This window comes from Salvelinus namaycush, unplaced genomic scaffold (genome assembly GCF_016432855.1).
Source record: "Salvelinus namaycush isolate Seneca unplaced genomic scaffold, SaNama_1.0 Scaffold1282, whole genome shotgun sequence".
Taxonomy (NCBI): domain Eukaryota; kingdom Metazoa; phylum Chordata; class Actinopteri; order Salmoniformes; family Salmonidae; genus Salvelinus; species Salvelinus namaycush.
This window is the reverse complement of record NW_024057989.1, coordinates 45,312-62,042: the sequence shown is the minus strand read 5'-3', so window position 1 is coordinate 62,042 and position 16,731 is coordinate 45,312. Positions and strand designations below refer to the sequence as shown.

The 16,731-nt window shown below is 45.4% G+C and overlaps 1 protein-coding gene across 1 annotated transcript in view; it reads right to left on the bottom strand.

Annotated features, from left to right (window-relative positions):
- Nucleotides 1–2,937: 2,937 nt before the first annotated feature.
- The window catches only part of LOC120036280 (sodium- and chloride-dependent GABA transporter 1-like), a 28,431-nt gene continuing 14,637 nt past the window's right edge, over nucleotides 2,938–16,731 (bottom strand). Inside the window, exons 11-14 of the mRNA XM_038982760.1 lie at nucleotides 10,079–10,181; nucleotides 9,758–9,858; nucleotides 6,665–6,832; nucleotides 2,938–3,042 (exon numbers count right to left, since the gene is read on the bottom strand). Of these exons, the coding sequence (XP_038838688.1) occupies nucleotides 2,938–3,042; nucleotides 6,665–6,832; nucleotides 9,758–9,858; nucleotides 10,079–10,181 (477 nt within the window). The remainder of the gene's footprint in view (nucleotides 3,043–6,664; nucleotides 6,833–9,757; nucleotides 9,859–10,078; nucleotides 10,182–16,731) is intronic.

Here is a 16,731-nt window from a genome sequence, read left to right as displayed (position 1 = left end):
TTTAGAAAACAAAGATACAAGTAGAACAGTCTCTGGTACGTAACGGTAATCTGCGGTTTTGTTTTGTAACAGGTACTTCAGTCATGTCATGCATGATGGTTTGAGATCCATACTGGCCCTTGTGCTTTTCAAAGGTTAATATACATGTGTGTGATAATATTATACAAAGATATGGACATTTGCCTTGCCGGTTGCACTTTCCCATAATGGTCATCGCTTATAGTTGGTCAATATTCAATTCCACTATGCAGTTTTCATATTGAATTAATTTGCCGACTTTAACACATAGTTTTCTATGTATTTCTTTCCTACGGATTATAATGTATATCTTTGCTATTTATAATAAGGGCCATAGCAACATATGAGGACACCGAGGTCCGAACCTCAATAATTATTTCAAATTAGATTTTTATTTGTTTAATTTTATTTATTTTTAAAACTCTTGTTTTGGGGGTCTGAAATTACAGTTTAGAATTAGAATAGTTGAATACCCGAGGTGACATTTTGAACCTTGGTTGTGTATCAGCAGTTTCTCTCTTGTTATGTGTCACTAACCGTACTTCCATCCAAGGTTGTTATGCAAGTCAAGTCTTACCATGTAAAAAAATAAATAAATCATGACAGGATGTGATGTAAACAGGAAGTTTCAGTACAATTTGTATAAATGCCGACAGATCATTTCTTCGTTCGACGTAGGTGGGATGTTTTTGTGTCTGTAAAATGTATTTTGTGAGAAATGGTGGTGGAAATTACTTTGATGCTCAAATATTGATTTAATAACCATCATATTGAAGTAAACTTGGAGTCACGCGATGATGTGGTGTGTGGTCCTCCCACTACGACTCGGGAAAGCATGCAGTTTATTAGGCTGAATATTCAATAAATGATGATGAACTTCACAGGATGGTGGAAGTGCAAAAGTGATGATCGATGCTCGACTGCTGTTTGACAAATAAAAATATTCTCGCTCTTATCCATAATAACCTCATTGTGTAGATTAGCCTACCCGCACTGCATCTGTGAGCTGTTGGTATTTGTATTTAACACAACCATTTTTTTTTTGACAAAACTATTGGTAGAGTTGAAAATACAATGGAAACATTAGTTTTTTTTAAATTCGGTACATGAAAACTTGAGCGAAAAAGGACATCTTATTAAGTGCACTATTCTATCACATGCTGATTTTTCATCCGTAACAAGTCCATTTGGTGGAAACACACCACTGGTGTGAAAATGTGCATATTTTCTTTATGTGGATTCTAGAGTATTCGCATGAAAATCTGTTGCCAGTTTGATGGAAACCTACCTAGTGACAGTCACTCAATTAGCCCAATTCAGTTAAACCTTTTGAGATTGGTTAATTCGTGTAGTTAGTCTAACTAGTTATCTAAATGTGTAGTAATCATGGCTGAATTACTGACAGGGCATGCAGGGCACATTCCCAGGGGCACTGACCTCCAGGGGTCTTGACCTCCTGGGGCCTTGACCTCCAGGGGCCTGACCTCCAGGTGCCTTGACCTCCAGGGGGCCTTGACCTCCAGGGGCCTTGACCTCCAGGGGCCCTGACCTCCAGGGGGCCTTGACCTCCAGGGGCCTTGACCTCCAGGGGCCTTGACCTCCAGGGGTCTTGACCTCCAGGGGCAATGACCTCCAGGGGCAATGACCTCCAGGGGCAATGACCTCCAGGGGCAATGACCTCCAGGGGTCTGGACCTCCAGGGGCATGACCTCCAGGGGGCCTGACCTCCAGGGGTCTTGACCTTCAGGGGTCTTGACCTTCAGGGGTCTTGACCTCCAGGGGTCTTGACCTCCAGGGGTCTGACCTCCAGGGGTCTGACCTCCAGGGGCCTTGACCTCCAGGGGCCTTGACCTCCAGCGGTCTGACCTCCAGGGGCCTGATCTCCAGGGGCCTGACCTCCAGGGGCCTTGACCTCCAGGGGTTCCCAATTGATTTTATTTGCTCACTCGCTCAGATATCATATTAACATGGCAAAATGTGTAGAATTGCTGGAAATTAGCTTTAAAACCGTAAAAATGTCTCTCCACCGCATGGCAAAATGTGTAGAATTGCAGGTCATTAATTAGCTGTAAAACTGCATAAAAATATATTCTGTAAAGCAAACTTATTTGTTGACCTTTGTTAATAAAATAGTTTTTTGCTGTCAGATACCTCTGTACGTATTCAATTATATTTTTTTATCCCGGTGCTGAGTTAATGTGAGTTAATGTGTCGCGGCTAATTGTATAGCTAACAGGCTATGTGTTTGTAGATCCACTGAGGTGAATGAAGCTCCAATAACCAATGTGATAACGGCTGAAGTCATTCCTAACAGCCCCCCCCCCCCCCCCCCCCCCTTCCGGACACACTAAAACTCAGACCCTGGCTACGGCTCTGTTTACAATAACTACATTTTTTATAGATTAATTAAGTCAATATCTTAAATTAGCACGTTAGTGTTGAATCACAGTGGGCCTCCAAATTTTAATTATAATTCAATTTATAGTAACTTTCTAGGTAACAATCTTAGAAAGACTAACATGTTTGCATATGAAATACAAAACTATCACAATAACAGCTGGTTGACTTTCTTATTTCTGTTGACAAACAAATTAAAATAAAAAATAAAATAAATAAAATAAAAAATAAATGAAAGTAAATTGTAATCAGGTTGGTCACGTTTCCCCTGGAGGTAGGTAATTAGATATCAGACATGGAAGTTCTTAACTGCGTCCCAAATGGCACCCTATTCCCTATGTAGTGCACTACTTTTAACCAGGGTCTATATTGGGTAGTAGTCCATATGGGCCCTGGTCAAAAGTAGTGCACTATATATAGAATAGGGTTCCATTTGGGATGCAACCCTTGGTTGTGCTTCACCTTGATTACGTTGTTTTCTGCAAAGAGTTGGCCTCGGAGACAGGCTGAATAGAACAGGGTTTAGATGTAAGCCTCTTCAGTGGCTGCTGCCGGTGTCTGCTCAGGGCCGTTCTCCTGACGCTCTCCTTTCACCATTATCGGGGGTTGGATCATTATCCGCAGACGCTGCAATGTGCGAGAGAACGATACATTCAAAAAATACGTCAGACCGCTGTGCTGACATCTTTAGGCTGTAAGTTTACAACATTGCCGTGCTATATGCAGATGCTGTAAGGAAATGATATGTTACGCATCTTTCTGCTTTCACATCGCTGTGTATTACATTGTATCATGCACTAGATAGCTAGCTGGCGTCAGTGTCTGTAAGAGCAAGCCTTTCCGCCTGGTGCTTGGCACACACTAACCAAGGAATTGATTGCTACAATTTAAGCAATCAAGACTGCACTGACTGACACAAAGGGGCGGACAGCTGCTCATCTCGTTGCCAGTGACGACAGCAGCGCTCCGTCCTTGACAACACCAGAACCAGCAATTACTGTTCCTTTCACTACAAGCTGCAGCTCAACAGACGTAGCGTCATGGGACCGACCAGCCACACACTCTTTTCTCTGACCTCAACAGACGTAGCGGCATGGGACCGACCAGCCTCACACTCTTTTCTCTGACCTCAACAGACGTAGCGGCATGGGACCGACCAGCCTCACACTCTTTTCTCTGACCTCAACAGACGTAGCGGCATGGGACCGACCAGCCTCACACTCTATTCTCTGACCTCAACAGACGTAGCGTCATGGGACCGACCAGCCTCACACTCTTTTCTCTGACCTCAACAGACGTAGCGGCATGGGACCGACCAGCCTCACACTCTTTTCTCTGACCTCAACAGACGTAGCGGCATGGGACCGACCAGCCTCACACTCTTTTCTCTGACCTCAACAGACGTAGCGGCATGGGACCGACCAGCCTCACACTCTTTTCTCTGACCTTCGCAACAGACGTAGCGGCATGGGGTCGACCAGCCTCACACTCTTTTCTCTGACCTTCGCAACAGACGTAGCGTCATGGGACCGACCAGCCTCACACTCTTTTCTCTGACCTCAACAGACGTAGCGTCATGGGACCGACCAGCCTCACACTCTTTTCTCTGACCTTCGCAACAGACGTAGCGGCATGGGGTCGACCAGCCTCACACTCTTTTCTCTGACCTTCGCAACAGATGTAGCGGCATGGGGTCGACCAGCCTCACACTCTTTTCTCTGACCTCAACAGACGTAGCGTCATGGGACCGACCAGCCTCACTCTTTTCTCTGACCTCAACAGACGTAGCGGCATGGGACCGACCAGCCTCACACTCTTTTCTCTGACCTCAACAGACGTAGCGACATGGGACAGACCAGCCTCACACTCTTTTCTCTGACCTCAACAGACGTAGCATCATGGGACCGACCAGCCTCACACTCTTTTCTCTGACCTCAACAGACGTAGCGGCATGGGACCGACCAGCCTCACACTCTTTTCTCTGACCTCAACAGACGTAGTGGCATGGGACCGACCAGCCTCACACTCTTTTCTCTGACCTCAACAGACGTAGCGGCATGGGGTCGACCAGCCTCACACTCTTTTCTCTGACCTTCGCAACAGATGTAGCGGCATGGGACCGACCAGCCTCACACTCTTTTCTCTGACCTCAACAGACGTAGCGGCATGGGACCGACCAGCCTCACACTCTTTTCTCTGACCTCAACAGACGTAGCGGCATGGGACCGACCAGCCTCACACTCTTTTCTCTGACCTCAACAGACGTAGCGGCATTGGCACATTCCTTTCTGTGACCTTTTCAACTGAACGTCTTACATAAATTGACTGAAAACCTGCAGTTCTCTTTCTCTCATTAGATCTCATACCTAAACTACAGCCTACTGTAGCCTATTAAAACGAATTTACGTTAGCAATGATCACTTTCAACTTATTATCTCTCTCTCTCTCTCTCTCTCTCTCTCTCTCTCTCTCTCTCTCTCTCTCTCTCTCTCTCTCTCTCTCTCTCTCTCTCTCTCTCTCTCTCTCTCTCTCTCTCTCTCTCTCTCTCTCTCTCTCTCTCTCTCTCTCTCTCTCTCTCTCTCTCTCTCTCTCTCTCTCTCTCTCTCTCTCTCTCTCTCTCTCTTTTCTATTCGAATTTCTGTGAGAACCAACGATTATTTATGCGGATTAATATAAAAACAGTAATCGCCAAGAGCAATATTCCAAACTAATTTTGGATTAAGTGCCATCCCATCTATTTAAAAGTGTACAAAACCCCACAGCCTGTGACAAACTCTCTGCTGCAGGCAGATCTCTTTCTGAGACACATGCTATGGTTATCTTGGGAAGAGTTGGGAGTTGTTGAACATAAAATGGTCGCCTTTAAGGTCGACTCTGTCTACACAGTATGTGAGGAGAGCCCTTGAATTGCCAGGATAGTTGATTCCCGGGACCACCCATGAGTAAAACATTTAGTCACGCATGACTGTAAGTCACTTTGGATAAAAGTGTCTGCTAAATGAGATATACATATACACTCCTTCAGGAAGTTTTCATTACCTTGAATTTTAACACATGTTGTTGTGTTTCAGCCTGAATTTAAAATGGATTAAATTTAGATTTTGTTTCACTGGCTTACACACAATACCCCATAATGTCCAAGCGAAATTATGCTTTTAGACATATTGGGTAAAAGAAAAAGCAGACATTGAATATCCCTTTCAGCATGGTGAAGTTGATAATTACACTGGATGGTATATCAATATACCCAGTCACTACAAAGATACAGACGTCCTTCCTAACTCAGTTGCAGGAGAGGACGGAAACCGCTCAGGGATTTCACTATGAGGCCCACGGTGACTTTCAAACAGTGACAGAGTTTAATGGCTGTGACAGGAGAGGGTGGATCAACAACATTATAGTTACTCCACAATACTAACCTAAATGACAGAGTGAGAAGGAAGCCTGTACAGAATAAAAATATTCTAAACATGCATCCTGTTTGCAACAAGGCACTGAATACTACTGCAAAACATGTGGCAAAGAAATTAACTTTATGTCCTGAAAACAAAGTGTTATGTTTGGAGCAACACATTACTGGCTGCATCATGTTATGGGTATGCTTGTCATCGGCAAGGGAGATTGTTTTTGAATTAAAAGAAACGGAGCTAAGCACAGGCAAAATCCTAGTGGAAAACCTGGTTCAGTTTGCTTTCCAACAGACACCGCAAGACAAATTCACCTTTCAGCAGGACAATAACCTAAAACACAATGCCAAATATACACTGGAGTTGCTTAACAAGACAAAATTGAATGTTCCTGAGTGGCCTAGTTACAGTTTTGACTTAAACCGGCTTGAAAATCTATGGCAAGACTTGAAAATGGCTGTCTAGCAATGATCAATAACCAACTTGACAGAGCTCGAAGAATTTCTAAAAGAATAATGTGCAAATCCTGTACAACCAAGGTATGCAAAGCTCTTAGAGACTTACCCAGAAAGACTCACAGCTGTAATCCCTGCCAAAGGTGTTTCTAACAAGTGTTGACTCAGGGGTGTGACTACTTACGTAATCAAGAGATATTAGTGTTTTATTTTTCAGAAATGTTTCTTCCACTTTGACATACAGAGTATTTTGTGTAGATCCTTGACCCCCCCCCCCAAAAATTACAATTTAATCCATTTTAATCCAACCTTGAAACACAACAAAATGTGTCAAAAGCCAAGCGGTGTGACTTTCTGAAGGCAGCTGAGGAAGACAGAAGGTGTTACCTCTTTGTAATCCCCCTTGAGGTTGAGGAACATGTAGACCATGTATCCAGGTATCAGGAGCATAGAGGATAGGGCCATGCACCAGCCCACTCCCTGGCCCCAGGCTGGGAACACATAGTTGTTCATAGTGAGAGGAACCATCTGGACAGCACTGAACAGGAACACACCCTGGAAGACAGAAGAACAACCTGGTCACAACACAATCCACCCACAATGGGAAAATAAGCCTTAGGGATCAATTGTGTTTTTCATCCTGGATAATGTATTTAAATGTATGTAATGTTTGTATCTGGCTGGAACGGACTACTACATTCCATTGTCTAAAACATGTGATCAATTAATCAATCAAAGTCAACCCTTGTTACATCACAGACACCAAGGATGAAGGAATATGGAGGGTTATTAATGCCAAAAAATATGTTGTATAATTTGGTCTTACAGCTCTCCATACAAAAACACTCGAGAGTTCATTTCTCTATACGTTGAGAGTTCATAACTCATTTAATGCTTTACATTGATTTGTAAATTAACTTTATGTCCTGAATACAAAGTGTTATGTTTGGGGCAAATTCAACACAACACATTACTGGCTGCATCATGTTATGGGTATGCTTGTCATTAGGGAATTCCTGTACTCCTGTTCACCCATGACTGCGTGGCCACGCACACTTCTAACTCAATCATCAAGTTTGCAGACGACACAACAGTAGTAGGCTTGATTACCAACAATGACGAGACAGCCTACAGGGAGGAGGTGAGGGCTCTGGAGGTGTGGTGCCAGGAAAAGAACCTCCCACTCAACGTCAACAAACCAAAGGAGCTGATCGTGGACTTCAGGAAACAGCGGAGGGAGCACCCCCATATCCACATCGACTTTCAGTAGAGAAGTGGAGAAGGTGACAAGCTTCAAGTTCCTCAGCATATACATCACTGACAAACTGAAATGGTCCACCCACACAGACAGCCTCAGAAGTCTGAAGAATTTGGCTTGGCACTTAAACCCCTCACAAACTTTTACAGATGCAAAATTGACAGCATCCTGTCGGGCTGTATCCCAACCTGGTACGGCAACTGCACCACCCGCAACCGCAGGGCTCTCCAGAGGGTGGGGCGGTTTGCCCAACGCATCACTGGGGGCAAACTACCTGCCTTCCAGTACACCTATAGCACCTGATGTCAAAGGAAGGCCAAAGAGATCATCAAGGACAACAACCACCCGAGCCACTACCTATTCACCCCACTATCATCCAGAAGGCGAGGTCAGTACAGGTGCATCAAAGCTGGGACAGGGAAACTAAAAAACAGCTTCTATCTCAAGGCCATCAGACTGTTAAATAGCCACCACTAACACATTAAAGGCCGCTGTCCTATATACATAGACTTGAAATCACTGGCCACTTTAATAATGTTTACATGTTTTGCATTACTCATCTCATATGTATATACTGTATTCTATTCTATTCAACTGTATCTCAGTCTATGCCGCTCTGACTTTGTTCGTTCATATATTTACATATTCTTAATTCCATTCCTGTCACGACTTCTGTAGAAGTAGGTTCCTCTCCTTGTTCGGGCGGTGTTCGGCGGTCGACGTCACCGGTCTTCTAGCCATCGCCGATCCATTTTTCATATTCCATTTGTTTTGTCTTGTTTTCACACACACCTGGTTTCAATTCCCTAATTACATGTTGTATATTTTCCCTCATGTCCTTGTCGGGAATTGTTTATTTTGTAAGTACTCGTGCTATGTGTTACTGGTGCGCTACGGGTTTTGTGCCCATGTGTTTGTTGTTTTGTATGCCGTTAGTTTTATATATTAAACTGCTCCGGCTATTCACTACATTCTGCTCTCCTGCGTTTGACTTCCCTGCCACCAGTTAAGCACCTCTTACAATTCCTTTACTTAGATGTACGTGTATTGTGTGTATTGTTGTGAAATTGTAATATTACTTGTTAAATATTACTGCACTGATGGAGCTAGAAATACAAGCATTTCGCTACACCCGCAATAACACCTGCTAAACACGTGTAAGTGAACAATAACATCTGCTAAACACGTGTATGTGACCAATAACATCTGCTAAACACGTGTACGTGACCAATAACATCTGCTAAACACGTGTAAGTGACCAATAACATCTGCTAAACACGTGTATGTGACCAATAACATCTGCTAAACACGTGTATGTGACCAATAACATCTGCTAAACACGTGTATGTGACCAATAGCATCTGCTAAACACGTGTAAGTGACCAATAACATCTGCTAAACACGTGTATGTGACCAATAACATCTGCTAAACACGTGTAAGTGACCAATAACATCTGCTAAACACGTGTATGTGACCAATAACATCTGCTAACCATGTGTATGTGGCCAATAACATCTGCTAAACACGTGTACGTGACCAATAACATCTGCTAAACACGTGTAAGTGACCAATAACATCTGCTAAACACGTGTATGTGACCAATAACATCTGCTAAACACGTGTATGTGACCAATAACATCTGCTAAACACGTGTATGTGACCAATAACATCTGCTAAACACGTGTATGTGACCAATAACATCTGCTAAACACGTGTATGTGACCAATAACATCTGCTAAACACGTGTATGTGACCAATAACATCTGCTAAACACGTGTAAGTGAACAATAACACCTGCTAAACACGTGTATGTGACCAATAACATCTGCTAAACACGTGTATGTGACCAATAACATCTGCTAAACACGTGTAAGTGAACAATAACACCTGCTAAACACGTGTATGTGACCAATAACATCTGCTAAACACGTGTAAGTGAACAATAACACCTGCTAAACACGTGTATGTGACCAATAACATCTGCTAAACACGTGTACGTGACCAATAACATCTGCTAATCACGTGTACGTGACCAATAACATCTGTTAAACACGTGTATTTGAACAATAACACCTGCTAAACACGTGTACGTGACCAATAACACCTGCTAACAATAACATTTGAATCTATTTGATGTTTAATGCTCTGCTTGAGACTTTTGAAAGACAGAGAAAGGGCAAGAGATATATATAGAGAGAGAAGAAGAAGAGAGAGTACTTACAGCCACGATGAGAGGAGTGAACACGACCCAGCACAGCTTCCACCACAGGCAGGGCCTAAAGCCGATCATCTCCTCGATGTTGGCAAGGAACTTATCAGCACCTGCAACATATACAAGACAGGAGGTCAAAGGTCCTGTGATGTAAGACAAGTACCTGCACTCATCGGAAGCAGATTTGGAATTTGGTATGAGCTGCCCAACACCCAAACCTTTTACATAGACTGTTACATTGAGCAGGCCCCAACATCTTTGTACATCAGTCAGGTTAGCGATGTCACCGTAGCTCTAACAGGAAGCGATGTAACTGACTCCCTGACTCACCGTAGAACCAGGATATGGAGACGCACTCGAAGAAGACCAGGAAGAGCAGGCACATGCCGCTGGCAGAGTAGTAGTCAAACAGCTTGAACACATACAGCCCACCCTGTTGGACAGGAAGAGAACAGAGAAAGAGTGTTTGGATACAGGTTCCCAAGTGTAGAGAGAGAAGCCGAACGAGACCAGCAAGACGGGGAGTCATGGCGGGGGGGGGGGTATAGAGGACAGGAGATAGAACGACTGAGATGTGATGTAGCCTATTAAACTGGTGACGTGGAATAATGTGAAGGGATGAGAGCACCAGTGGTGGTAGCTGGTGGAGGGTTGCTGATCCTGTCTGTCTCCCTGGGAATGTTCAGGGCTCTGGAGCCCAGCGCTAGTGAGGGGTGGAGAGAGATGCAATGCTAGACTGGTACTGCAGAGCCGAGGTGAACAACTGATTAGGCCGATTGTTTCAATCCAAGAGGGATGCAAGACATGAATCTCCAGTGACAGATGTGATAATGTTGTGAAAAGCGGTGCAGTAGGGTAGAGAGTGGTGGGTAGTGTTCCATACAAGCATAGGACTGGAGGGGGTGACTGGGAGCATTCAGTGATGCTGTCTCAGTGGCCCCGCTACATCAGTACAGGTTTAGGAGGAGAATTATTGACCTCAGAGTTTGGGGTGTGGAGCTGGAGAAGACATCATCGTTTTCCCTGGTTTGATCCTGTGAAAGAGTCCAGGGCAGGGCGAGGGGGCGGTCGAGGAGTTAGGATGAAGCGGTAGACTGACTAAATAACATCAACTGGTCAGATACAGGGATGTCAACACAGCCTGTGAAGAAATTATACTGTACTGAAGAAACATAACATGGAATGTTAAGAGACTTAAAGGTTCAATGTTAAGGGACTTAAAGGTTCAACGTTAAGTTCTTATGGCTGCAGGGGCAGTATTGAGTAGCTTGGATGAAAGGTGCACAGGGGTGCCCAGAGTAAACGGCCTGCTCCTCAGTCATAGTTGCTAATATATGCATAGTAGTATTGGTATTGGATAGAAAACACTCTGAAGTTTCTAAAACTGTTGGAATTATGTCTGTGAGTATAACAGAACTCATATGGCAGGCAAAAACCTGAGAAGTTCCACTTCCTGTTTGGATTTTTTCTGAGGCTGGTAGATTTTCAACCAAGCTCCCATTGAAATTACAGCGAGATATGGATGGGTTTTCACTTCCTACGGCTTCCACTAGATGTCAACAGTCAATAGAACTTTGGCTGATGACTCTACTGTGAAGGGGGGCCGAAGGAGACAGGAATGAGTAACCACTGCCATGAGGTGACCACGCTTTGACCACGCGCGTTCACGTGAGAGGCAGCTCCGTTCCATCGCTCATCTGAAGTCAATGTAATTCTCCGGTTGGAACGTTATTCAAGATGTATGTTAACAACATTCTAAAGATTGATTCAATACATTTTTTTGACATGTTTCTACTGACTGTTACGGAACTTTTGGACATTTCGTCACGTTTTAGTGAACGCGCTTTGTGACTTTGGAATTGTTTACCAAACGCGCTAACCAAAGTAGCTAATTGGACATACATAACGGACATTATCGAACAAATCAACCATTTATTGTGGACCTGGGATTCCTGGGAGTGCATTCTGATGAAGATCATCAAAGGTAAGGAAACATTTATCATGTCATTTCTGGTTTCTGTTGAGTCCAAAATGGCGGCTAATGTGACTCTTGTTCTGAGCTCCGTCTCAGATTATTGCATGGTTTGCTTTTTCCGTAAAGTTTTTTTGAAATCTGACACAGCGTTTGCATTAAGGAGAGGTATATCTATAATTCCATGTGTATAACTTGTATTATCATCTACATTTATGATGAGTATTTCTGTTGAAACGATGTGGCTATACACTATCACTGGATGTTTTTGGATCTAGTGAATGTAACACGCCAATGTAAACTCAGATTTTTTTATATGAACGTTATCAAACAAAACATGCATGTATTGTGTAACATGAAGTCCTATGAGTGTCATCTGATGAAGATTATCAAAGGTTAGTGATTCATTTTAGCTATATTTCTGCTTTTTGTGACTGCTATCTTTCGCTGGAAAAATGGCTGTGCTTATTGTGGTTTGGTGGTGACCTAACATAATCGTTTGTAGTGCTTTCGCTGAAAAGCATATTTGAAATCGGACACTTTGGTGGGATTAACAACAAGATTACCTTTAAAATGGTATAAGAAACATGTATGTCTGAGGAATTTTAATTATGAGATTTCTGTTGTTTTTTGAATTTGGCGGTCTGCACTTTCACTGGCTGTTGTCATATCATCCCGTTACCGGGATTGCAGCCATAAGAAGTTTAACCACTTGACGCTAGGGGTCAAATTATTATTATTTTTTTTAAGAACGTTCCCAAGGTAAACGGACTATTTCTCAGGTCCAGATCGTAGAATATGTATATAATTTACAGATTAGAATAGAAAACACTCCAAAGTTTCCAAAACTGTCAAAATATTGTCTGTGAGTATTATAAAACTGATTCTGCAGGCGAAAACCTGTGAAAATATAACCCGGAAGTGATATTTTTTTTAAACATTCTGTGTTTCCTGGCCAGTCTTTCTTCCATTTAAAGGGGTATCAACCAGATTCCTTTTCCAATGGCTTCCTCAGACTAGTTTATTGTCCGGTTGAAATATTATCGATTATGTTTGTTAAAAACAACCTGAGGATTGATTATAAAAAACATTTGACATGTTTCTACGAACATTACGGATACTTTTTGGAATTTGTCGAACGGAACAAGGCTTTGGTTTTCTGAACATAACGCGCTTTTTTTGTGATAAAAGTAATATTTATCGAACAAAAATAACATTTGCTGTGTAACTGGGAGTCTCGTGAGTGCAAACATCCGAAGATTATCTAAGGTAAGCGATTCATTTGATTGCTTTTCTGACTTTTGAGACCAAGCTAACCAAGCTTATGTAAGGCTAACTGTTGTAGCATTGATTGCTACACTCACAAAAGCTTGGATTTCTTTCGCTGTAAAGTATATTTTCCAAATCTGACACGATAGGTGGATTAACAACAAGCTAAACTGTGTTTTGGTATATTTCACTTGTGATTGCATGATTATAAATATTTTTAGTAATATTTTTGCATTTGGCGCCCTGCAATTCTAGCGGTTGTTTAGGAAAATGATCCCGTAAAAGGGATCCGTAGCGCAGAGAAGTTAAGGGACTTAAAGGTTTGATATTAAGGGACTTAAAGGTTCGATGTTTATGATCTAATTGTCACCAGTCATTAAAGCCTACACCTAGTCGCAACAGACAGACATAGTAGATGAAGATAGTGTATGTAAATACGTATCGGTAGACCGTAACGAAGCAGATCTAGTTAACTACACTGTCATTACATCATAATACAACGATACAACCCAGTTCCCTCATGGTGAACGAACCATGACAGAGCACTTTTTTGCTTATCTCCCTATATTTTGGGTCTCCTGAGTGGCGCGGCGGTCTAAGGCACTGCATCTCAGTGCCTTAGACTCTCACGCATGGGGCATGATACACACACATTGGACCCCCTTCACAGGGATTGGACCACCTACACAGGGATTGGACCCCCTTCACAGGGATTGGACCCCCTTCACACGGATTGGACCCCCTTCACAGGGATTGGACCCCCTTCACACGGATTGGACCCCCTTCACAGGGATTGGACCCCCTTTACACGGATTGGACCCCCTTCACAGGGATTGGACCCCCTTTACACGGATTGGACCCCCTTCACACGGATTGGACCCCCTTCACAGGGATTGGACCCCCTTCACACGGATTGGATCCTCTTCACACGGATTGGACCCTCTTCACACGGATTGGACCCCTTCACACGGATTGGACCCCCTTCACACGGATTGGACCCCCTTCACACGGATTGGACCCTCTTCACAGGGATTGGACCACCTACACAGGGATTGGACCCCCTTCACAGGGATTGGACCCCCTTCACACGGATTGGACCCCCTTCACAGGGATTGGACCCCCTTCACACGGATTGGACCCCCTTCACAGGGATTGGACCCCCTTTACACGGATTGGACCCCCTTCACAGGGATTGGACCCCCTTTACACGGATTGGACCCCCTTCACACGGATTGGACCCCCTTCACAGGGATTGGACCCCCTTCACACGGATTGGATCCTCTTCACACGGATTGGACCCTCTTCACACGGATTGGACCCCTTCACACGGATTGGACCCCCTTCACACGGATTGGACCCCCTTCACACGGATTGGACCCTCTTCACACGGATTGGACCCCCTTCACACGGATTGGATCCCCTTCACACGGATTGGACCCCCTTCACACGGATTGGCCCCTCTTCACACGGATTGGCCCCTCTTCACACGGATTGGACCCCCTTCACACGGATTGGACCCCCTTCACACGGATTGGACACTCTTCACACGGATTGGATCCCCTTCACACGGATTGGCCCCTCTTCACACGGATTGGCCCCTCTTCACACGGATTGGCCCCTCTTCACAGGGATTGGACCCCCTTCATACGGATTGGACCCCCTTCACACGGATTGGACCCCCTTCACACGGATTGGATCCTCTTCACACGGAATGGACCCCCTTCACACGGATTGGATCCCCTTCACACGGAATGGACCCCCTTCACACGGATTGGACCCCCTTCACACGGATTGGACCCCCTTCACACGGATTGGACCCCCTTCACACGGATTGGACCCCCTTCACACGGATTGGATCCCCTTCACACGGAATGGACCCCCTTCACACGGATTGGCCCCTCTTCACACGGATTGGACCCCCTTCACACGGATTGGACCCCCTTCACACGGATTGGACCCCCTTCACACGGATTGGATCCCCTTCACACGGATTGGCCCCTCTTCACACGGATTGGCCCCTCTTCACACGGATTGGCCCCTCTTCACAGGGATTGGACCCCCTTCATACGGATTGGACCCCCTTCACACGGATTGGACCCCCTTCACACGGATTGGATCCTCTTCACACGGAATGGACCCCCTTCACACGGATTGGACCCCCTTCACACGGATTGGACCCCCTTCACACGGATTGGATCCCCTTCACACGGAATGGACCCCCTTCACACGGATTGGACCCCCTTCACACGGATTGGACCCCCTTCACACGGATTGGACCCCCTTCACACGGATTGGACCCCCTTCACACGGATTGGACCCCCTTCACACGGATTGGACCCCCTTCACACGGATTGGATCCCCTTCACACGGAATGGACCCCCTTCATACGGATTGGACCCCCTTCACACGGATTGGCCCCCCTTCACACGGATTGGACCCCCTTCACACGGATTGGCCCCCCTTCACACGGATTGGACCCCCTTCACACGGATTGGACCCCCTTCACACGGATTGGCCCCCCTTCACACGGATTGGACCCCCTTCACACGGATTGGACCCCCTTCACACGGATTGGACCCTCTTCACACAGATTGGACACTCTTCACACGGCACACCTCTTATTTCTCATTGAAAAATACTGCTTTTATTTCCTAATTAATCTGGTGAATAGTCAGTGAGTTCATTTTTCAACTGTGCCTCCAAATCTTTTAGAAAATCTGCAGTTCTACATCGCGAGCACTGTAACAGCGCCAGCTTCACCTGGGAGATCCGTCACCTTTTGGCCATCTTTCTGCCACCGGACTGATACCTTTTTGCCACCGGACTGCCATCTTTCTGCCACCGGACTGCCATCTTTCTGCCACCGGACTGCCACCTTTCTGCCACCGGACTGCCATCTTTCTACCACCGGACTGCCACCTTTCTGCCACCGGACTGCCACCTTTCTGCCACCGGACTGCCACCTTTCTGCCACCGGACTGCCATCTTTCTGCCACCAGACTGCTATCTTTCTGCCACCGGACTGCCACCTTTCTGCCACCGGACTGCCATCTTTCTGCCACCGGACTGCCACCTTTCTGCCACCGGACTGCCACCTTTCTACCACCGGACTGCCACCTTTCTGCCACCGGACTGCCATCTTTCTGCCACCGGACTGCCATCTTTCTGCCACCGGACTGCCACCTTTCTGCCACCGGACTGCCATCTTTCTGCCACCGGACTGCCATCTTTCTGCCACCGGACTGCCACCTTTCTGCCACCGGACTGCCATCTTTCTGCCACCGGACTGCCATCTTTCTGCCACCGGACTGCCATCTTTCTGCCACCGGACTGCCACCTTTCTGCCACCGGACTGCCATCTTTCTGCCACCGGACTGCCATCTTTCTGCCACCGGACTGCCACCTTTCTGCCACCGGACTGCCACCGCACTGTTGCTGAATGCTTCCTTATGGCAGCATATGATAATAGGCTATACTATTGATTTAACCAGTAGTATTAACCCTGTAGCATTAACCCAGATCCACAGGACATTTTTCACTAGCTCTGCAGGGATTCTGGTGACCTGATTTCTCTCACTGCAATAATGAACATTATTTTGCCCAAACAGATTGTGAACCCAAATGTGTAACTGATTCAGGTGGGGGGGGGGGGGGGGGTGGACAACACATTGAAATATAATTTGGGTTGAATGTAAGGCGGAGCAGATTTACGCTATGTCATCTCGTCTTCAGGAGATTTCAT